We start from the raw sequence: 19,935 nt of genomic DNA, 5'->3' as shown, positions 1-19,935 counted from the left end.
GGGATAGACCAGAATTGGATGGACTCTTCTTTTACTTCAAACACTTGATCCTAGGAATTAGCTGGAGCTAGAATGACGTTTGGATGTGGGAAGATGGTATAGTACTTTTGGGCTTTTGTAAATTATTATTAAATGTAGGGCTGGAGGCTCCTGGGCAGCAAACAAACCTGGCCTAGAAGGAGCCTGAGCAGTGAGACAGGAAGAGGTTTTTCTAGGCCATGTTTCCTGACATGAGCAGAATGTGTCTTTGAAACCTGAAACACTTCCCCTTTAAAGCGCCTCTATCAGGAATGAAGAACATTAGGAAACAGAAATAAACAGATTTGTGACTTCGTGAGTTGTCAGGTTAACATCAACATATAAAATTACATAGAATGAGGGGGGTATTGTTGCCTTTGAAGTACATCTAAAATCCTTCCACATTCTCTGAGTACAGCAAACATGAATACTTTCAGCTACCAGTTGGATGATCAATTGTCTTTTTTTTTTAAATTTATTTAATTAATTTTAAATTTTTGGCTGTGTTGGGTCTTTGTTGCTGCGTGCCGGCTTTCTCTAGTTTCGGTGAGCAGGGGCTACTCTTCGTTGCGGTGTGCAGGCTTCTCATTGTGGTGGCTTCTCTTGTTGCAGAGCATGGGCTCCAGGTGCGTGGGCTTCAGTAGTTGTGGCATGTGGACTCAGTAGTTGTGGCTCGCGGGCTCTAGAGCGCAGGCTCAGTAGTTGTGATGCACGGGCTTAGTTGCTCTGCGGCATGTGGGATCTTCCCGGACCAGGGCTCGAACCTGTGTCCCCTGCATTGGCAGGTGGATTCTTAACCACTGCACCACCAGGGAAGCCCCGATCAGTTGTCTTTTATTTTATTTTATTTATTTATTTACTTATTTTTTGCAGTACGTGGGCCTCTCACTGCTGTGGCCTCTCTCCCGCTGTGGAGCACAGGCTCCGGACGCGCAGGCTCAGCGGCCATGGCTCACGGGCCCAGCCGCTCCGCGGCATGCGGGATCTTTCCAGACCGGGGCACGAACCCGTGTCCCCTGCATCAGCAGGTGGACTCTCAACCACTGCGCCACCAGGGAAGCCCAGTTGTCTATTATTTTATTAAGTACATTCTTCAGAAAGAAGAGAGCACTTTACAAGCCTCAGGTTCATTAGCTCTAATGCAAGTCAACCAACCAGTGTCTCTGCAGTTTCACAGACAGTGGAGAAGGTGAGAAGTGGAAGCATGAGTGCTGGCCCAGCTCATCAGATGTCTGTGGCAGGGCCAGGGGAAGAGACCCTGTACCAAATGGTTCAGCTGGGTTTTTGTGTAGCAATGCTACTGATTATTATTTTAAGGCTGTCCTAATACTAATAACCTATATTGATATGTCAGTGGAACTTTCTTGCCTTAAAACATTTTGAAAATTGAAACATGTAAAAATGATACTTATATTGGACATCGGACATAAAGAGTTTAACTTTTTTTTTTTTAAGGTATCTGATGAACTGGTTTCATAAATGCATTTGATGACTCATACTTTTGCTTTTTATGTTTTTTTCTTCTCTTTCTAAAATTCTTAGGATAATTGATTTGTTTGTTAGTGTGTTTATTTGGAACAAACTGTCAGATTTTTTCTTTTCCCTAAAACTTATACAAGTACATCTTGTCTTTAGAGAAATTTATAGTTATGGTTTATATAATCACGTGCTGTAACATCCCTGCTAAGGAAAAATTATCTTTTAAATGTTCTGATACACAAGCAGGTGATTTGTGATTAGCAGGTATGTTTCATATTACTTGGGCAAGTATCATTCTTATGATACCAAGTGTGTATATAATCCCTTGAATTATATGTAATTGAATAAAACATCTTTTTATTTTCCTTTTTCTGCAGAAGAACTTCCTCACTGGGTACTGTCAGCTATGAAGTGTTTGGCAAATTGTAAGTACTAAGTACCTGCCATTTTTATGAAATTAACAGAAATTCGTCCCCTAAATTAGAAAATTTTTGTGCTCAATGCCCTGAACATTGATTTGAGACCTTTGAGACTGGCAGTTAATTGTTTGGGGATTACTGTGCTTTTAATGATAAATTTGTGACACAGTGAAAGGGCTGAGTTACCCAGCATTTTTAAAGGGGTTTTGTGCTTCCATTTTCTTGTGGGTATAATCACACTACAGATAAGGTCCATACTGCTTCTTCTGAATGCTTCATCACAGGAAAGAATAATTAGTAATATTGAATGCAATATTGTAATAGATAAATGCCTGTTAACAGTTTATAGGTTTTTATTCCTAAAACCTAAATTTTTATTCCTAAAACATGTATTCCTAAGTATGCCTTATATTTACCTCATCAGTTTACTCAGCAGATCCTGTTTCCCATTGGCTTTTTATAGGGCATTGGTTTAAGTTGGAGAGAAATGTTTTCAAAAACTAATCTAATTGGTATTCAGCATGGTTTGGAAGGAGAAGAACATGCATGCAGAGAAACAGAAAAGCCCGTTTCAGCGATTTGGCTGTAAAATGAGGGGTCTGGACCTGGGCAGCTCCTCTGAAGTTTTTCATAGGCATATGAAATCTCTTTCACTGGATATCATAGGCACTGAAGAAATGAGTTATCATGGTATCTCATTAACACTACTATTTTTCTGGGATTTTCAGAAGGCTTAACCCAAAGAAGGGATTCTAATGGTTAATGGCTTAAACCAAACAAGTGATTTTAATGAGAAAAATTCTAGTTATTTTAGCTGACTGATAATGGTGATATTTGTTCTATAGGGTCTTTTGAGTCTCAAAGATCACCTCAGAGAGGTGGTTTCTTTCTTCCCTTTTGGGTAAGACTAACATGTACAGAGATACGTGTATAAATTCTTGAGTTAGTAGGCTCTGAATTATTAATTTCACTGAAGTTAGTTTTGTTTGATTATAGAATGAAACTAAAATAACTGTTCAGCTCACTGCGGGTGACCTCAGTGGTAAAATGTAGAAAATGATTATGTACTATCATCCTAAATATAAGTAGCAACGTTAGTTTGTGAGAAGCCCAAAGTTCTCTGTGTTTAACTATTAAGATTTTCATAGGTTTTTGGTTCATGTTTTGGAACCCCTCTGAGATGTAGAGTCCTTTGGTTTTTAGTTTGGGGGAGTGCTTTTTATTCTTGCTCAGTCATTTGAAGTAAATTAATCTAAATTATATCTGTGGCCGGAATGACAAAATAGAAGGTATAAATGGGTTAAATGACCCATTTATGAATTTTTGGAAAACCAAGGATTTTGGAAGTTGATCAACTGGGAATGAACAGAGGAAGCCAGTATAACAAGTCTAGGCTATAATACGTAGTAAAGTGTATATTAAGGTGTGGTTATGATGTTGAATTCTCAATGGTGATCAAAATGTAATGAAGAGTATAATTTTCCCTCAAGCAAGATTTATACATAATGCCACAAAACTTCTGCAGAAAGGTTAGAATAACTGGAATTACCAATGGAGAGGAAAGATGTGAGGATCGACTTAGTAATGTTCTCCACATTAATGTTATGTTAGGTAGAAATTCTCGGGAACAGGGACACCTCTCACACGTATCAAGTGCAGTGCTTTACAGATGGTTGGCACATCCATAAACGTGCTTGCTTACATGTCAAAGAAAAAAAGGTGGCCAAACGGTGAGGTCAGCCTTTTGAATAGTTTTATAAAATTATTAATTTTTCCAAATTCTTATTGGCCTCCCCAAATTTACTTTGAGTCTCATCAAAGTCATGGTCTGTTCCTTATCCTTCTTATCTTTAATGAGTCTAGGTTCCCATTATAGTCCTCTAATAGGGAACAGAAAGGATAGGCTGATTATATGAGATTTTGAAGGCCCTGTGCCTCTTTTTCTGTAGTTTTACTGCTCATCTCTTCCCTTTGGGCCCATCTGCATTTATTGCAGACCATTGGCCTGGGTGCTTTCGTTGTTGGCCAGCCTCATGGTGGGCCACAGAATGAGGGACTGATGCTAAATAAATACAAAACCAGGTTAACTGTTTTTCTTCCTTGTGCACGTAGATTGCAAGAATCCAATAAAAAGTGGATGTAAGCAACTGACAAAGGATTAATCTCCAAAATTTATAAGCAGCTCATGCAGCTCAATAACAATAAAACAATCAACCCAATCCAAAACTGGGCAGAAGACCTAAATAGACATTTCTCCAAAGAAGATATACAGACTGCCAACAAACACATGAAAGAATGCTCAACATCACTAATCACTAGAGAAATGCAAATCAAAACTACAATGAGATATCACCTCACACCAGTCAGAATGGCCATCATCAAAAAGTCTACAAACAATAGATGCTGGAGAGGGTGTGGAGAAAAGGCAACCCTCTTGCAGTGTTGGTGGGAATGTGAATTGGTACAGCCACTGTGGAGAACAGTATGGAGGTTCCTTAAAAAACTAAAAATAGAACTACCATACAACCCAGAAATCCCACTACTGGGCATATATCCTGAGAAAACCATAATTCAAAAAGAGTCATGTACCAAAATGTTCATTGCAGCTCTATTTACAATAGCCCGGAGATGGAAACAACCTAAGTTTCCATCATCAGATGAATGGATAAAGAAGATGTGGCACATATATACAATGGAATATTACTCAGCCATAAAAAGAAACGAAATTGAGCTATTTGTAATGAGGTGGATAGACCTAGAGTCTGTCATGCAGAGTGAAATTAAGTCAGAAAGAGAAAGACAAATACCATATGCTAACACATATATATGGAATTTAAGAAAAAAAATGTCATGAAGAACCTAGGCGTAAGACAAGAATAAAGACACAGACCTACTAGAGAACGGACTTGAGGATATGGGGAGGGGGAAGGCTGAGCTGTGACAAAGCGAGAGAGAGGCATGGACATATATACACTACCAAACGTAAGGTAGATAGCTAGTGGGAAGCAGCCGCATAGCACAGGGAGATCAGCTCTGTGCTTTGTGACCTCCTGGAAGGGTGGGATAGGGAGGGTGGCAGGGAGGGAGACGCAAGAGGGAAGAGATATGGGAACATATGTATATGTATAACTGATTCACTTTGTTATAAAGCAGAAACTAACACACCATTGTAAAGCAATTATACCCCAATAAAGATGTTTAAAAAAAAAAAGGCAAATACCGTATGGTAACACATATATGTGGAATTTAAGAAAAAAAAAATGTCATGAAGAACCTAGGGGTAAGACAGGAATAAAGACACAGACCTACTAGAGAATGGACTTGAGGATATGGGGAGGGGGAAGGGTAAGCTGTGACAAAGTGAGAGAGAGGCATGGACATATATACACTACCAAACGTAAGGTAGATAGCTAGTGGGAAGCAGCCGCATAGTACAGGGAGATCAGCTCACCGCCTGGAGGAGTGGGATAGGGGAGGGTGGGAGGGAGGGAGACGCAAAAGGGAAGAGATATGGGAACGTGTATATGTATGGCTGATTCGCTTTGTTATGGAGCAGAAACTAACACACCATTGTAAAGCAATTATACTCCAATAAAGATGTAAAAAAAAAAAGTGGGTGTAAACAGTTCTTTTCCAAAGTCTTTCAGGAATAACATTTATAAAAACTAGATTAAAAAATATTCTGAAATTCAACATGATAGAGAAACAAAAGATCTTAGAACTATGGCCTCCTCTCATAGGGCTTGCCATGCATTGGCATTTTTAGGGAAACCTTTTTTTGGCTTGTTTTTGCATATTTTTATCAAGAATGATGAAGTGTTCAAAAAGGGGTACAACTGCTTAGAATGAACTGCATATTATCCTGGGAGGGAGTAATTCAAGGCAATGTGTATTGCTTGCTGAGACATATCCCACTATTTCAACTGACCAAACTTGGGATATTATACAGGAGGAAGCAAGTAAAAATGGCTATGTTTGCTGCTAGGTTAATGAGGTACCACACATATAGATATTTAATAATTTTCACTATTTTAGTCAATTTTAGAACATTAAAAGGTAAGAGAATTTTAAAGGAGACCAACAAAAAGCTGTTTCCACAATGTCCCAATGGCCTTGAAATGTGAAGGCCCACAATACTTAACTGTTCTTTTTTGTTTGATACTTTCTCTTTAGTTACAGTGATTCTTTAGGAAGAATTTCCTATCAATTTTTACTGCCTTCTCCTGCTGTCCTGAGAGTAGAGATCGGTTCCGGTACAGTTGCTAGTCTTGTGTTCTGCTGGCCCAGAACTGTCCAATCCATTTGCATCCCTTTCTTCCACACTGTGATGGAAATAGACAAGGCTGGCCAAGCAGCTCCTCGTGGACCACTTACCATTTCCCTCAGGCATGGGCAGATCCAGTTCTTCGCTCCACTTGGCGATGTAAATCTTGCCATCTGTGTATGGATTGTTGGGGGCATTTGCTGCCAGCTCTGTAGAGAGCTAAGAGTTTCTTGTTCCTCTTTGGTCCCTGATACAATGGGATCTCTGCCTCACTTGTTCCAGGCTTCTTGGTTCCTAGGTTGTCCCAGGTTTCTTAGAGTTACTTTGCAATATGACCCTGCTTGATAAACTATCTTTTTTATTTTTAAACTTGTTTTAAGCAGAAACATCAGTTTGTTTCTGCTTTGGTGTTATTTTCTATTATAATTTTGTTTAATAAAAATTCATTCAATGCCACTAATCACTCAAAAGCATTGTTGGGTAAATAAAACCTAGACTCTTAGATCAAAGAATTCAATAGGAATTTAGAGGTCATTTTATCCTGTCTCCCATAGTCTTTGTTTGAGCAGCTTTAAAATTTTTTTTAAAATTTTTTATAAACTATCTTTTGATGGTTGGTGATCAAATGGAGAGTTTTATAATCAGAATGAATTTAAGACACAATGTAAAATCTCCTTTTCAGAATATCTTTAGGAAAAAGAGTATACATTCTTATTAGTCTAAAATAGTTTAGAGGCAGAAATTATTTCACTCAACTCTGATTCTTGAATTTTATTTTATAGCAATGATGAAATAATGAAAAGCTTTAAAAAATTGCTTTATAGCTTATCTATTACATATATGAGGTAATTACTATGTTGGTTAGCTGTGTCAAGACTAGGAAAATATCTGGACTTCCCTGGCGGTCCAGTGGTTAGGACTGCGCACTTCCGTTGCAGGGAGCGTGGGTTCCACCCCTGGTTGGGGAACTAAAATCCCATATTCCGCATGGCAAAAAAAGACTAGGAGAAATATTGACTATTTCGAAGAGAATTATCACTGTTTACATTTAATAAAAATGCCTTTCAGAAGGTCATAAAAGAAAGAGTCGGTTTCTTTGAAAATGGAAGTAAGCCAGTGATTTTCCTCATTGTTTTATAATAGATTTCAATTTAGACATAAAGTATATTTATATAAGCAAAATGTATAGTATTAGTCTTCTTGAAAACTTTTCTGATCTTAATTATCTGTACACACCACACCTATGCACAGAGACTAATACTTAGAGATGATTGCCCCATTAATGTTTCTCTTTCTTTCTCTTTCCCTTTTTTAACAGGGCCTAATTGTTCGGATTTGAAGCAGCCTATGTATTTAGGATTTGAAAAAGATGTCTTTAAAACTATAGCTGATTACTATGGTCACTTGAAAGAGCCTTTGCTTACGTTTCACCTTTTTGATGCCTTTGTCAGTGTATTAGGTAAGTTGGAATATAATGACCGTATATCTTCACTACTGATATGGAATCATTTCATTTTTCACTATCTTGAGACTTCCATTAGCCCAATTTCCATAGCTTTTTTGAAATAAAAACAGATGGGATGCTTGCCTAGTTGGAGTCCTGCTCTATAAAGGAGGAAAAGAAAATAGTTAAGCTCTGTTATGAAACCTAAACAAGGACCAGTAGTTTTTTTTTTTTTTTTGCAGTACGCGGGCCTCTCCCGTTGCGGAGCACAGGCTCCGGACACGCAGGCTCAGCGGCCATGGCTCACGGGCCCAGCTGCTCCGTGGCATGTGGGATCCTCCTGGACCGGGGCACGAACCCGTGTCCCCTGCATCAGCAGGCGGACTCTCAACCACTGTGCCACCAGGGAAGCCCCGGACCAGTAGTTTTTATTTCTTAGGGAGGAATAGTACGTTCTATGTCATTTCTGTACAAACAAGTATGACTTTATTGGTAAAGAATGTAAATTTGACATTTACTCTTCATGAGTAAATCTACTACTCTGGATATGACTTCATGAATAGTCAAGTGTGAGAGAGATATTTTCATATAGAAATCTTATTTCTTTTTATAGAAGGAACAGGTTTTTGTAGGACTATTTGTTATCTGTGACATGTAAAATATAGTAACTACTGTTCTCTAAAACTTGTTGCTACTTCTCACATAGATTTATATTTCAGAATTTAAACTGTCAAAGAAACATGGTAAAAAGGAAAAAGAAATAAATATTGTTGGTATAGGCTTTTCTGATATTGTTCCTTTCTTCTTGGAAATCAGATTTTTCTGTTGATGTTGTGATTGTTCAATAAGTATTATTGTTTTCTTGTCCAAAAGTTTGCTTTAGTGACCAAATCACTGTGTGGGTATCATACTCTGTTATGTAAATTTGTAGGAATTAGCATCCTCTTGGTTTTGAGTGTTGTGGGCTTAGCAGTCTTCGCCTTCCCATTCCTCCTTCCCCATCTCTTCCCTTTCTACTGTCTTATTTTCTTGTTGGAAAGTAGGGATGCAGCCATAGTATCCTAACAAAATAACGTATCAGCAATATGTGAATAATGTACCTGATCTCTTAGCACAATACGTCGATTTTAAGATTTCATAGGATTTCTCATAATAAGAAGCAAAATGGAGCAATTATAAATCACGTACATAAGAGTGAGTTTGTTCTCAGAGAGACCAATATTGAGAACAGATGAAGGGATTAGACCTAGTACTGTGCTTTGAGACCACTGGGTCTTCTTGGTATTTTGTTTTCCACCAAGGAGAATTGGGGGGCTTATGTCCTTGTGAATATCATGCCTAATGATGACTACTTGCTGTTATTTAAGATGCATAAAGACTAATTGAGTAGATTCTCATTATAGCCACTTAATGCCATTATGCGACTGGTAAAAGACAAATTCTAAAGACAGGATTAAAAACCACTTCTTAGATTTTCTTCTCATTTTCCATTTTCATAATGTTTTATGGTAGAATTTAGAAACAAAAGAACTTGGAACTTAAAAAAAAACGAATTCCAATTTTAAAAAATTTTAATTTTTTATTGGAGTATAGTTGATTAACAATGTTGTGTTAGTTTCAGGTGAACAGCAAAGTGATTCAGTTATACATGTATCTATTCTTTTTCCCATTTAGGTTATTACAGAGTACTGAGCAGAGTTCCCTGTGCTGTACAGTAGATCCTTGTTGGTTATCTATTTTAAATATAGCAGTGTGTACATGTCAATCCCAAACTCTGTATCTATCCCTCCCTCCCAACCTTCCCCTCTGGTAACCATAAGTTCATTCTCTAAGTCTGTGAGTCTGTTTCTGTTTTGTAATAAGTTCATTTGTATCAATTTTTTTAGATTCCACATATAAGCGATATCATATGTTATTTGTCTTTCTCTGTCTGACTTCACTTAGTATGATAATCTCCAGGTCCATCCACGTTGGTGCAAATGACATTATTTCATTTACTTTGATGGCTGAGTAATATTCTTTTGTACATATGTACCACTTCTTAATCCATTCATCTGTTGGTTGGTGGACATTTAGGTTGCTTCCATGTCTTGGCTATTGTAAACAGCACTGCAGTGAACATTGGGGCACATGTATCCTTTTGATCCATGTTTTGTTCTGGATATATGCCCAGGAGTGGAATTGTTGAATCGTGAGGTAGGTCTATTTTTACTTTCTTAAGGAACCTCCATACTGTTCTCCACAGTGGCTGTATCAATTTACATTCCCACCAAAAGTGTAGGAGGGTTCCCTTTTCTCCACACCCTCTCCAGCATTTATTGTTTGTAGATTTTTTGATGATGGCCATTCTGACTGGTGTGAGGTGATATCTCATTGTAGTTTTGATTTGCATTTCTCTAATAATTAGTGATGTTGATTATCTGTTCGTATGCCTCTTGGCCACCTGTATCTTCTTTGGAGAAATGTCCATTTAGGTCTTCTGCCCATTTTTTGATTGTGTGTGTGTGTGTGTTTTTTTTTTTTTTATATTGAGCCACATGAGCTGTTTGTAAATTTGGGAGATTAATTGCTTGTTGGTCGTATCATTTGCAAATATTTTCTCTCATTCTGTGGGTTGTCTTTTCATCGTTTTTATGGTTTCCTTTGCTGTGCAAAAGCTTTTAAGTTTAATTAGGTCCCATTTGTTTTTGTTTTCATTTCCATTACTCTAGGAGATGGATCAAAAAAGATCTTTCTGTGATTTATGTCAAAGAGTGTTTTCCTCCAAGAGTTTAATAGTATCTGGCCTTACATTTAGGTCTTTAATTCATTTTAAGTTTATTTTTGTGTTTGGTGTTAAAGAATGTTCTAATTTCATTTTTTTTACATGTTGCTGTCCAGTTTTCCCAGTACCATTTATTGAAGAGACTGTCTTTTCTCCAGTGTATAGTCTTGCCTCCTTTGTCATAGATTAATTAACCATAGGTACGTGGGTTTATTTCTTGGCTTTCTATCCTGTTTCATTGATCTATATTTCTGTTTTTCTGCCAGTACCATACTGTCTTGGTTACTGTAGCTTTGTAGTATAGTTTTGAAGTCAGGGAGCCTGATTCCTCCAGCTCCGTTTTCCATTCTCAAGATTCCTTTGGCTATTGGGGGTCTTTTGTTTTTCCATACAAATTGTGAAAGTTTTTGTTCTAGTTCTGTGAAAAATGCCACTTGTAATTAGATAGGGATTGCACTGAATCTGTAGATTACCTTGGATAGTATAGTCATTTTGACAATATTGATTCTTCCAATCCAGGAACATGGTATATCTTTCCATCTGTTTGTGTCATCTTCAATTTCTTTCATCAGTGTCTTACAGTTTCCAGAATACAGGTCTTTTGTCTCCTTAGGTAGGTTTATTCCTAGGTATTATAATCTTTTTGATGCAATGGTAAATGGGATTGTTTCTTTAATTTCTCTTTCTGATCATTGGTAGTTAGTGTATAGAAATGCAACAGATTTCTGTGTATTAATTTTGTATCCTGTAACTTTACCAGATTCATTGATGAGCTCTAGTAGTTTTCTGGTGGCACCTTTAGGATTTTCTATGTATAGTATTATGTCATCTGCAAACAGTGACAGTTTTACTTCTTCTTTTCTAATTTGGATTCCTTTTATTTCTTTTTCTTCTCTGATTGCTTTTACTAGGACTTCCAAAACTATGTTGAATAAAAGTGGCAAGAGTGGACATCTTTGTCTTGTACATGATCTTAGAGGAAGTGCTTTCAGCTTTTCACTGTTGAGTATGATGTTAGCTGTAAGTTTGTCATATATAGCCTTTATTATGTTGAGGTATGTTCCCTCTATGCCCACTTTCTGGAGAGTTGTTTTTTTTTTTTATCATAAATGGGCGTTGAATTTTGTCAAAAGCTTCTTCTGCATCTATTGAGATGATCATATGGTTTTTATTCTTCAATTCGTTGATGTGGTGTATAACACTGATTGATTTGCAGATATTGAAAAATCTTTACATCCCTGGGATAAATCTGACTTGATCATAGTGTATGATCATTGTAATTCAGTGTTGGATTTGGTTTGCTAGTATTTTGCTGAGGATTTTTGCATCTATGTTCATCAGTGATATTGGCCTGTGATTTTCTTTTTGTGTTGTATCTTTGTCTGGTTTTGGTATCAGGGTGAGGGTGGCCTCATAGAATGATTTTGGGGGTTTTCTTTCCTCAGCAATGTTCTGGAATAGTTCAGAAGGGTAGGTGTTAACTCTTCTCTAAATGTTTGATGGAATTTTCCTGTGAAGCCAACTGGTCCTGGACTTTTGTTCATTGGGAGTTTTTTTTTTTAACATCTTTATTGGAGTTTAATTGCTTTACAATGGTGTGTTAGTTTCTGCTGTATAACAAAGTGAATCAGCTATACATATACATACATCCCCATATCTCCTCCCTCTTGCGTCTCCCTCCCACCCTCCCTATCCCACCCTTTTAGGTGGACACAAAGCACTGAGCTGGCGTCTCTGTGCTATGCGGCTGCTTCCCACTAGTTATCTGTTTTACATTTGCTAGTGTATATTATGTCCATGCTACTCTGTCTCTTTGTCCCAGCTTACCCTTCCCCCTCCCCATGTCCTCAAGTCCATTCTCTATGTCTGTGTCTTTATTCCTGTCCTGCTGTTGAGAGTTGTTTTTTTTTATCACAGTTTCAGTTTCAGTACTTGTGATAGGTCTGTTCATATTTTCTGTTTCTTCCTGACTCACTCTTGGGATATTGTACCTTTCTAAGAATTTGTCCATTTCTTCTTGGTTGTCCTTTTTATTGGCATATAGTTGCTTGTAGTAGTCTATTATGATCCTTTGTATTTCTGTGATGTCCATTGTAGCTTCTCCTTTTTCATTTCTAATTTTATTGATTTGAGCCTTCTCCCTCTTTTTCTCAATCTGTCTGGATAAAGGTTTGTTAATTTTGTTTATCTTTACAAGAACCAGCTTTTAGTTTCATTGATCTTTTCTATTTTCTTCATTTGTATTTCATTTATTTCTGCTCTGATCTTTATGATTTCTTTCCTTCTACTAACTGTGGGTTTTGTTTGTTCTTTCTCTAGTTGCTTTAGGTGCAAGTTTAGGTTGTTTATTTGTGATTTTTCTTCTTTCCTGATGTAAGATTGTATTACTATGAACTTCCCCCTTAGAATTGCTTTTGCTGCATCCCATAGGTTTTGGATTTTCGTGTTTTCATTTTTATACGTCTCTAGGTATTTTTTGATTTCCCCTTTTGATTTCTTCAGTGATGTGTTGGGTGTTTAGTAGCATATTGTTTAGCCTCCATGTGTTTGTGTTTTTCACCGTTTTTTTGTGTTTTTTTTGTGGTTGATTTCTAATCTCGTAGTGTTGTGGTTGGAAAAGTTGCTTGATATGATTTTAGTTTTCTTAAATTTACTGAGACTTGCTTTGTGGCCCAGCATGTGATCAATCCTGGAGAATGTTCCATGTGCATTTGAGAAGAATGTGTATTCTGCTGCTTTTGGATGGAATGCTTTATAAATATCAATTAAGTTCATCTGCTCTAATGTGTCATTTAAGGCCTGTGTTTCCTTATTGATTTTCTATCTGAATGATCTGATAGAAATGGATGGACCATCTTGATGGTCCATTGATGAAAGTTTGGTGTTAAAGTCCCCCACTATTATTGTGTTACTGTTGATTTCTCCTTTTACGGCTGTTAGTATTTGCCTTATATATTGAGGTGCTCCTATGTTGGGTGCATATATATTTATAATTGTTATACCTTCTTCTTGGATTGATTCCTTGATCATTATATAGTGTCTCTCTTTGTCTGTTACAACAGTCTGATATGAGTATTGCTACTCCAGCATTCTTTTGATTTCCATTTGCATGGAATACCTTTTTCCATCCTCTCACTTTCAGTGTGTATGTCTCTAGATCTGAAGTGGTTCTCCTGTAGACATGATATATACAGGTCTTGTTTTTATATCCATTCAGCCAGTCTATGTCTTTTGGTTGGAGCATTTAATCCATTTACATTTAAGATAATTATTGATATGCATGTTCTTACTGCCATTTTGTTAATTGTTTTGGATTTGTTTTTGTAGATGTTTTTTCTTCCCTTCCTCTTTTATTCTCTTGTGATTTGATAACTAACTTTAGTGTTGTGTTTGGATTCCTTTTTCTTTCTCATGTGTATCTATTGTAGATTTTCAGTTTGTCGTTACCCTGAGGTTTTGATATAGCAGTCTATATATATAAACAAGATTGTTTTAAGTTGCTGCTCTTTTAATTTCAAGTGCATTTCCAATATCCTGCATTTGTGTTCTCTTCTTGCAGTTGCTGGTTTTGATATCATATTTGTGTGCAGATGATTTCCAACCTTTGCTGTATGTTTGCCTTTACCAGTGAGCTTTTCCATTTGCTATTTTCTTGTTTCTAGTTGTGGCCTTTCCTTTTCCACTTAGAGAAGTTCCTTTAGCATTTGTTGCAAAGCTGGTCTGGTGGTGCTGAATCCTCTTAGCTTTTACTTGTCTGTAAAGCTTTTGATTTCTCTGTGGAATCTGAATGAGAGCCTTTCTGGGTAGAGTCAGTTGGAAGCTCAGTGGAAGCTGACTGAAGAAATTCTCATTTGAGTACTGGCCTCTAGGAAATCAAATGGAAGGTGTTTAAAAATGTATGAGTTCCAATTTGCATCAGTTACATTTGTGATATCATTGGTCTGTTCTACCCCCAATTGTTCATTTTGTTCTCATCTAGGAATTAAAGCTGGTTGTTTCCAAATTGATGTCAGAGTCAGCCATCAGCTAAAATATTTTCAGTAGAGGCTTTGAGGTGGAAAAGGATGGATAGAATGGAGAATTTATTATTCTTAGGTGTCAGCAATAATAGACTAGTGTGTATAGATGGTGACATATATTAACCTTCCCTGATCAGTCCTGCTCAAGTGAATATATTTCAGACACCCTGCATTGAAAACCATAGTTTTTAGAACTTTACATAGTGAAAGAAAAAAGTCTTCTAGGTTATGACGACCATAATTTGTTTATATGAATAACAAATATTATCTAATATAGCAGTCCTGTTAGAATCTGTGGGAAAGTGTATCATATCTAGGTCTGTGCAAACTCGATACATAGGTTGAATCCCAGGAGGAATTAGTCATTCCTTAAACCTTTTGACTTACTTTGATTGGAATAGGATCCCCTTAGATAAAATGCTTTAAAGTAGGTAATCAGTCTACTTTGTTGTAGAAGCTAATTCTGCAGCAATTTCAGTGGAAATGGTTTTTAGTTTAGTTAATGAATTTCTTTTGAGGGTTATTCCTTTGCTTCTTGCATGAAATAATTCTGGCTTTATGCCATAACTGTGACCCTGAGAACAGTCATTGATAGGTGAAACAGGATATCGAAGTGTTCTTAAAGAAAAAAATGAAAAAAAAAAAAGAGACATTTTTGGAGGTTTAAGACTTACCCTTTACTTATACTATACTTCGTCTCAGCAGTCTGACCTAACAACATAACTGTGACTAGTAATAAATCTTCATTTCCAAAATGGCAGTTCCTTATATTAAGATCAGAGTTCGGCTGACTCTTGAATAGGGTGAGTGAGATAGTATAGCAGCCTTTACACACACTTCACATGCACCCTAGAATCCACTGAGCTGTGTAGCTTGCAATAAGTTGGCATACTGAGGAAAAAAGAAGGCAGAAAGGAAGCACAAAGGGGCATGGGAGCAGGGAAGAGTGTTTTGGAAAATTGGCTGGCTTGTGTGTTATATGATGTTAATATCTGAGATCCTAGACTGGTGATCTATGGGCCAAATCTGGCTCATGAATACATCTGGTTTAACTTGTGTGTTTTAAAAAGAAAGTTTAATTAATTGTCAAACTTTAAGAAATAGGAAATTCACATAAGAGTTTATATTTTTGGCTTCTGCTCCTATAGGCAGGTGAGTTTGTGGCTGGCTCCTGGTTTATGTGCTAATAGGCTGGAAGGCTGACACAGTAGGTCTTTCCTTTCTCCTAGATGTGAAGTTTAGAAAATGCCATTGAAATTCACTAGACCGGTTATACATTGGATCATGTAACTCAAAGACTGAGATCTCCTCCTTTGTTTTTTAACCTAGAAATATCCATAAGGTTAGGTTTTCCATTCTTTGGTTCTTTTGTATAGTGATTTCTAGGAGATCCTCTGGAGCTGTGTGCCATCTTGCTTTGTAACCTCTTTGCCCTCATGCACTTCAGGTTATCTCAGGGTCCTTATCCCATAGTGGAAAACAATTCCTTTTTTCAGAGAGTGCCTACTTGGTGCACCTGAACAGACAGAGAGGTCTTGCCCATGTTAGTCTGAAGTTCTTGCTGGTGGTGCTCTCTGCTCTCAGGGCCCAGGGCTTATGGCCCAAGCTTTTGAAATTGCAGATGGGCCAAGGTAAAGATACTGAATCACCTCCAAATGTAATGACTACTGTTATGTCAAGATTATTGGAATAAAGTGAGTTAGGTAGTTCTTAAAGATGGAAATTTAGGCAAATGCCTAGGTATTCACTGGCTGTAACTAAACACATAAATTACACACTACTATATATAAAATAGATAAGCAACAAAAACCTTCTGTAAAGCACAGGGAACTATATTCAATATCTTATAATAACCTATAATGGAAAAGAATCTGAAAAAGAATTATATGTATATATATATATGCACATATAAATAAATCTATATGATATAGTAAATATATATATAACTGAATCACTTTGCTGTACACCTGAAACTAACACAACATTGTAAATTAATTCTTCAATAAAAATGGTTAGGTGGTGCAGTGGTTGCGAGTCCGCCTGCCGATGCAGGGGACACGGGTTCGTGCCCCGGTCTGGGAAGATCCCACATGACGCGGAGCGGCTGGGCCCGTGAGCCATGGCCGCTGAGCCTGCGCGTCCAGAGTCTGTGCTCCGCAACGGGAGAGGCCCGCGTACCAAAAAAAAAAAAAAAAATTATTGGTATGTTCTGCATGTAAATCCTTTGTTAGATATATTTATTGCAAATATTTTCTCCTGGAATGTGGTTCTTTTCCCCCTTTTTCTTAACAATGTCTTTCAAAAAGCAGAAGTTTTCAGTTTTGAAGTCTATTTTATCATTTTCTTTTATGGTTCATGCTTTTTGTATCTCAAGAAAATTTTGCCTACCTTTAAATATTGTACTATTTCATTTATAATGTTACTACCTTACAACATTCTTTCATTTTTTTCCACTGCCCTTTGTGCTATTGTTATCATACATTTTAGTGCTACATATATTTTTAATAATGTGTTATAACCCTACTATATATTGTTGTTATTTTTTCTTTAAACAGATGATTTTCTTTCTTTCTTTTGTTTCTGTTTGCTTTCTTTTTTAATATTTTTTCTTCCAGTTTTATTGAGATATTATTGACATACAACACCTTATAAGTTTAACATAAACAGCATAATGATTTGACTTGCATACATCCTGAAATGATTACCAGAATAAGTTTAGTGAACATCCATCATGTCATTATAGATGCAGAATTAAAGAAATAGAAAAAAATGGTTTTTTTCCCCTTGTGATGAGAACTCTTAGGATATACTTTGTTAACAATTTTCATATATAACATACAGCAGTGTTGATTATATTTATTTTGTTGTACATCACATTCCTAGTACTTATTTACCTTATAGCTGGATGTTTGTACCTTTGATTGCCTTCATCCAATCCCCCCACCCCTGCCTCTGGCAACCAGAAATCTGGTCTCTTTTTCTATGAGTTTGTCTATTTGTTTGTTTTCGATGTATTGACCTGCAACACTACGTTAATTCCTGTTATACAACATAGTGATTTGATATTTCTGTACATTTTAAACTGATCACCAAGATGAGTCTTTTTACAGTATGTCACCATACAAGATATTACATAGTTATTGACTGTATTCCCCTAATGTACTAAATGTATATATATGTAATTTCATACCTGTGATGCATTTATTTTGCAACTGGAAGTTTGTACCTCTTAGTCTCCCTCACTTTTTCTTTCCTCTCCCCACACATCTCCCCTCTGGCAACCACCTGTTCATTCTACGTATCTATAGATCTGTTTTTGTTTTGTTATGTTTGTTCACTCCTTTGGTTTTTTAGATTGCACGTATAAGTGAAATCATACAGTATTTGTCTTTCTTTGACTTATTTTACTTAGCATAATACCCTCTAGGTCAATCCATGTTGTTGGCAGTGGCAAGATTTCATTCTTTTTAATGGCTGAGTAGTATTCCATTGTGTGTGTGTGATATATATATACATACACGCACACACACAAACACATACACCTTCTTTATCCATTCATCTATTGGTGGTCATTTTGGTTGCTTCCATATCTTGGCTATTGTAAATAATGCTGGAATGAAATAGGGGTGCATGTATCTTTTATAATTACTGTTTTTGTTTTCTTCAGATGTATACCCAAGAGTGGAATTGCTAGATCATATGGTAGTTATATTTTTTAATTTTTGAAGAATCTCTATAATGTTTTCCATAATGGCTGCACCAACTTGCATTCCCATTAACAGTGCACAAGAGTTCCCTTTTCTCCACATCTTCGCCAACCCTTACTTGTTGTCTTTTTGATAACTGCCATTCTGACAGGTGTGAGGTGGTATCTCACTGTGGTTTTGATTTGCATTTCCCTGATGATGAGTGATGTTGAACATCTTTTCATGTGCCTGTAGGCCATTTGTATGTTTTCTTTGGAAAAATGTCTGTTCAGATCCTCTGTCCCCTTTTTAATCAGGTGGTTTGGTTTTCTGATGTTGAATTGTATGAGTTCTGTTTTTTTTGGGGGGGGGTATTAACCCCTTATTGGATACATTGTTTGTAAATCTTCTCCCATTCAGTAATTGGCCTTTTCCTTTTGTTCATAGTTTCCTTCACCATGCAAAAAGCTTTTTAGTTTGATGTTGTCCCATTTGTTTATTTTTGCTTTTGTTTTTCTGGATACATATCCAAAAAATATTATAAGACCAGTGTCAAAGAGCACGCTGCCTGTTTTCTTCTAGAAGTTTTATGTTTTCAAGTCTTACATTTAAGTCTTTAATCCATTTTGAATTTATTTTTGTGCATAGTGTGAGAGAGTACTCCAGTTTGATTCTCTTGCATGTAGTTTTCCGGTTTTCCCAGCACCAATTATTGAAGTGGCTGTCTTATCCTTATTGTATATTCTTTCCTCCTTTATTGAAGATTAATTGCTCATATTAGTGTGGTTCACTTCTGGGCTGTCTGTTCTGTTCCATTGATCTGTGTGTCTGTTTTTGTACCAGTACCATACTGTTTTGATGATTGAAGCTTTGTAGTATAGTTTTAAATCAGGGCGTATGCTACCTTCAGCATTGTTTTTCCTCCTCAAGATTGTTTTGGCTATTCAGGGTCTTTTGTGTTTCCATAAAAATTATTTAGAATTATTTATTCTTGTTCTGTAGAAAATGACAGTGGTGTTTTGCTAGGGATTACATTGAATTTGTAGATTGCCTTGGGTAGTATGGCCATTTTAACAATGAGCACCAATGCATGAGCACTGCACATCTGTCCAGTTGTTTTTGTCATCTTTGAATTCTTTCATTAATGTCTCATTGTTTTCAGAGTACAAGTTTTTTATCTCCTTCATTAGATTTATTCCTAGGTATTTTATTCTTTCTGATGAAATTGTAAGTGGGATTTTCTTAATTTCTTTTTCTGATAGTTCATTATTAGTGTATAGTAATGCAACAGATTTTTGTATATTGATTTTGTATCCTGCAACTTTACCAAATTTGTTTATTAGTTCTAACAGTTTTCTGGTCCTGGACTTTTGTTTGTTTGGGGTTTTTTCATTACTGATTCAATTTCATTATTGGTAATTGGTCTGTTCAAGTTTTCTGTTTCTTTCAGATTTAGTCTTGGGAGACTGTACATTTCTAGGAAGTTATCCATTTCTTTTAGGTTGTCCAATTTATTGGCATATAATTTTTGTTTGTGGTAATCTCTTATGATCCTTGTATTTTTGTGGTATCTGTTTAACTACTCCTCTTTCATTTCTGATTTTATTGATTTGGGCCCTCTCTCTTTTTTCTTGATGAATCTAATGATTTATCAATTTTATTTGTCTTTTCAAAGAACCAGCCTTTAGTGTAATTGGTGGTTTTTATTTTTCGGTTTGTTTTTTGTCTTTTTTTCATTTGTTTCTTCTCTGATATTTATTTCTTTCCCTCTACTAACTTTGGGTTTTCTTTGTTCTTCTTTTTCTAGTTCCTTTAGGTGTAAGTTTAGGTTGTTTGAGATTT

At 36.4% G+C, this 19,935-nt stretch overlaps 1 protein-coding gene across 2 annotated transcripts in view; it reads left to right on the top strand.

Moving 5' to 3' along the window:
- Nucleotides 1-19,935, top strand: part of DEPDC1B (DEP domain containing 1B) — a 101,006-nt gene that overhangs the window by 57,638 nt on the left and 23,433 nt on the right. For both annotated transcript variants that reach the window (XM_033852888.2, XM_033852887.2), the window contains exons 6-7: nucleotides 1,875-1,922; nucleotides 7,499-7,639. In XM_033852888.2, the coding sequence (XP_033708779.1) occupies nucleotides 1,875-1,922; nucleotides 7,499-7,639 (189 nt within the window). The remainder of the gene's footprint in view (nucleotides 1-1,874; nucleotides 1,923-7,498; nucleotides 7,640-19,935) is intronic.

Source organism: Tursiops truncatus, chromosome 3 (assembly GCF_011762595.2).
Source record: "Tursiops truncatus isolate mTurTru1 chromosome 3, mTurTru1.mat.Y, whole genome shotgun sequence".
Classification (NCBI taxonomy): Eukaryota; Metazoa; Chordata; class Mammalia; order Artiodactyla; family Delphinidae; genus Tursiops; species Tursiops truncatus.
Note: the sequence above shows the minus strand (reverse complement) of the source record. Positions and strands in the feature narration are given on the sequence as shown.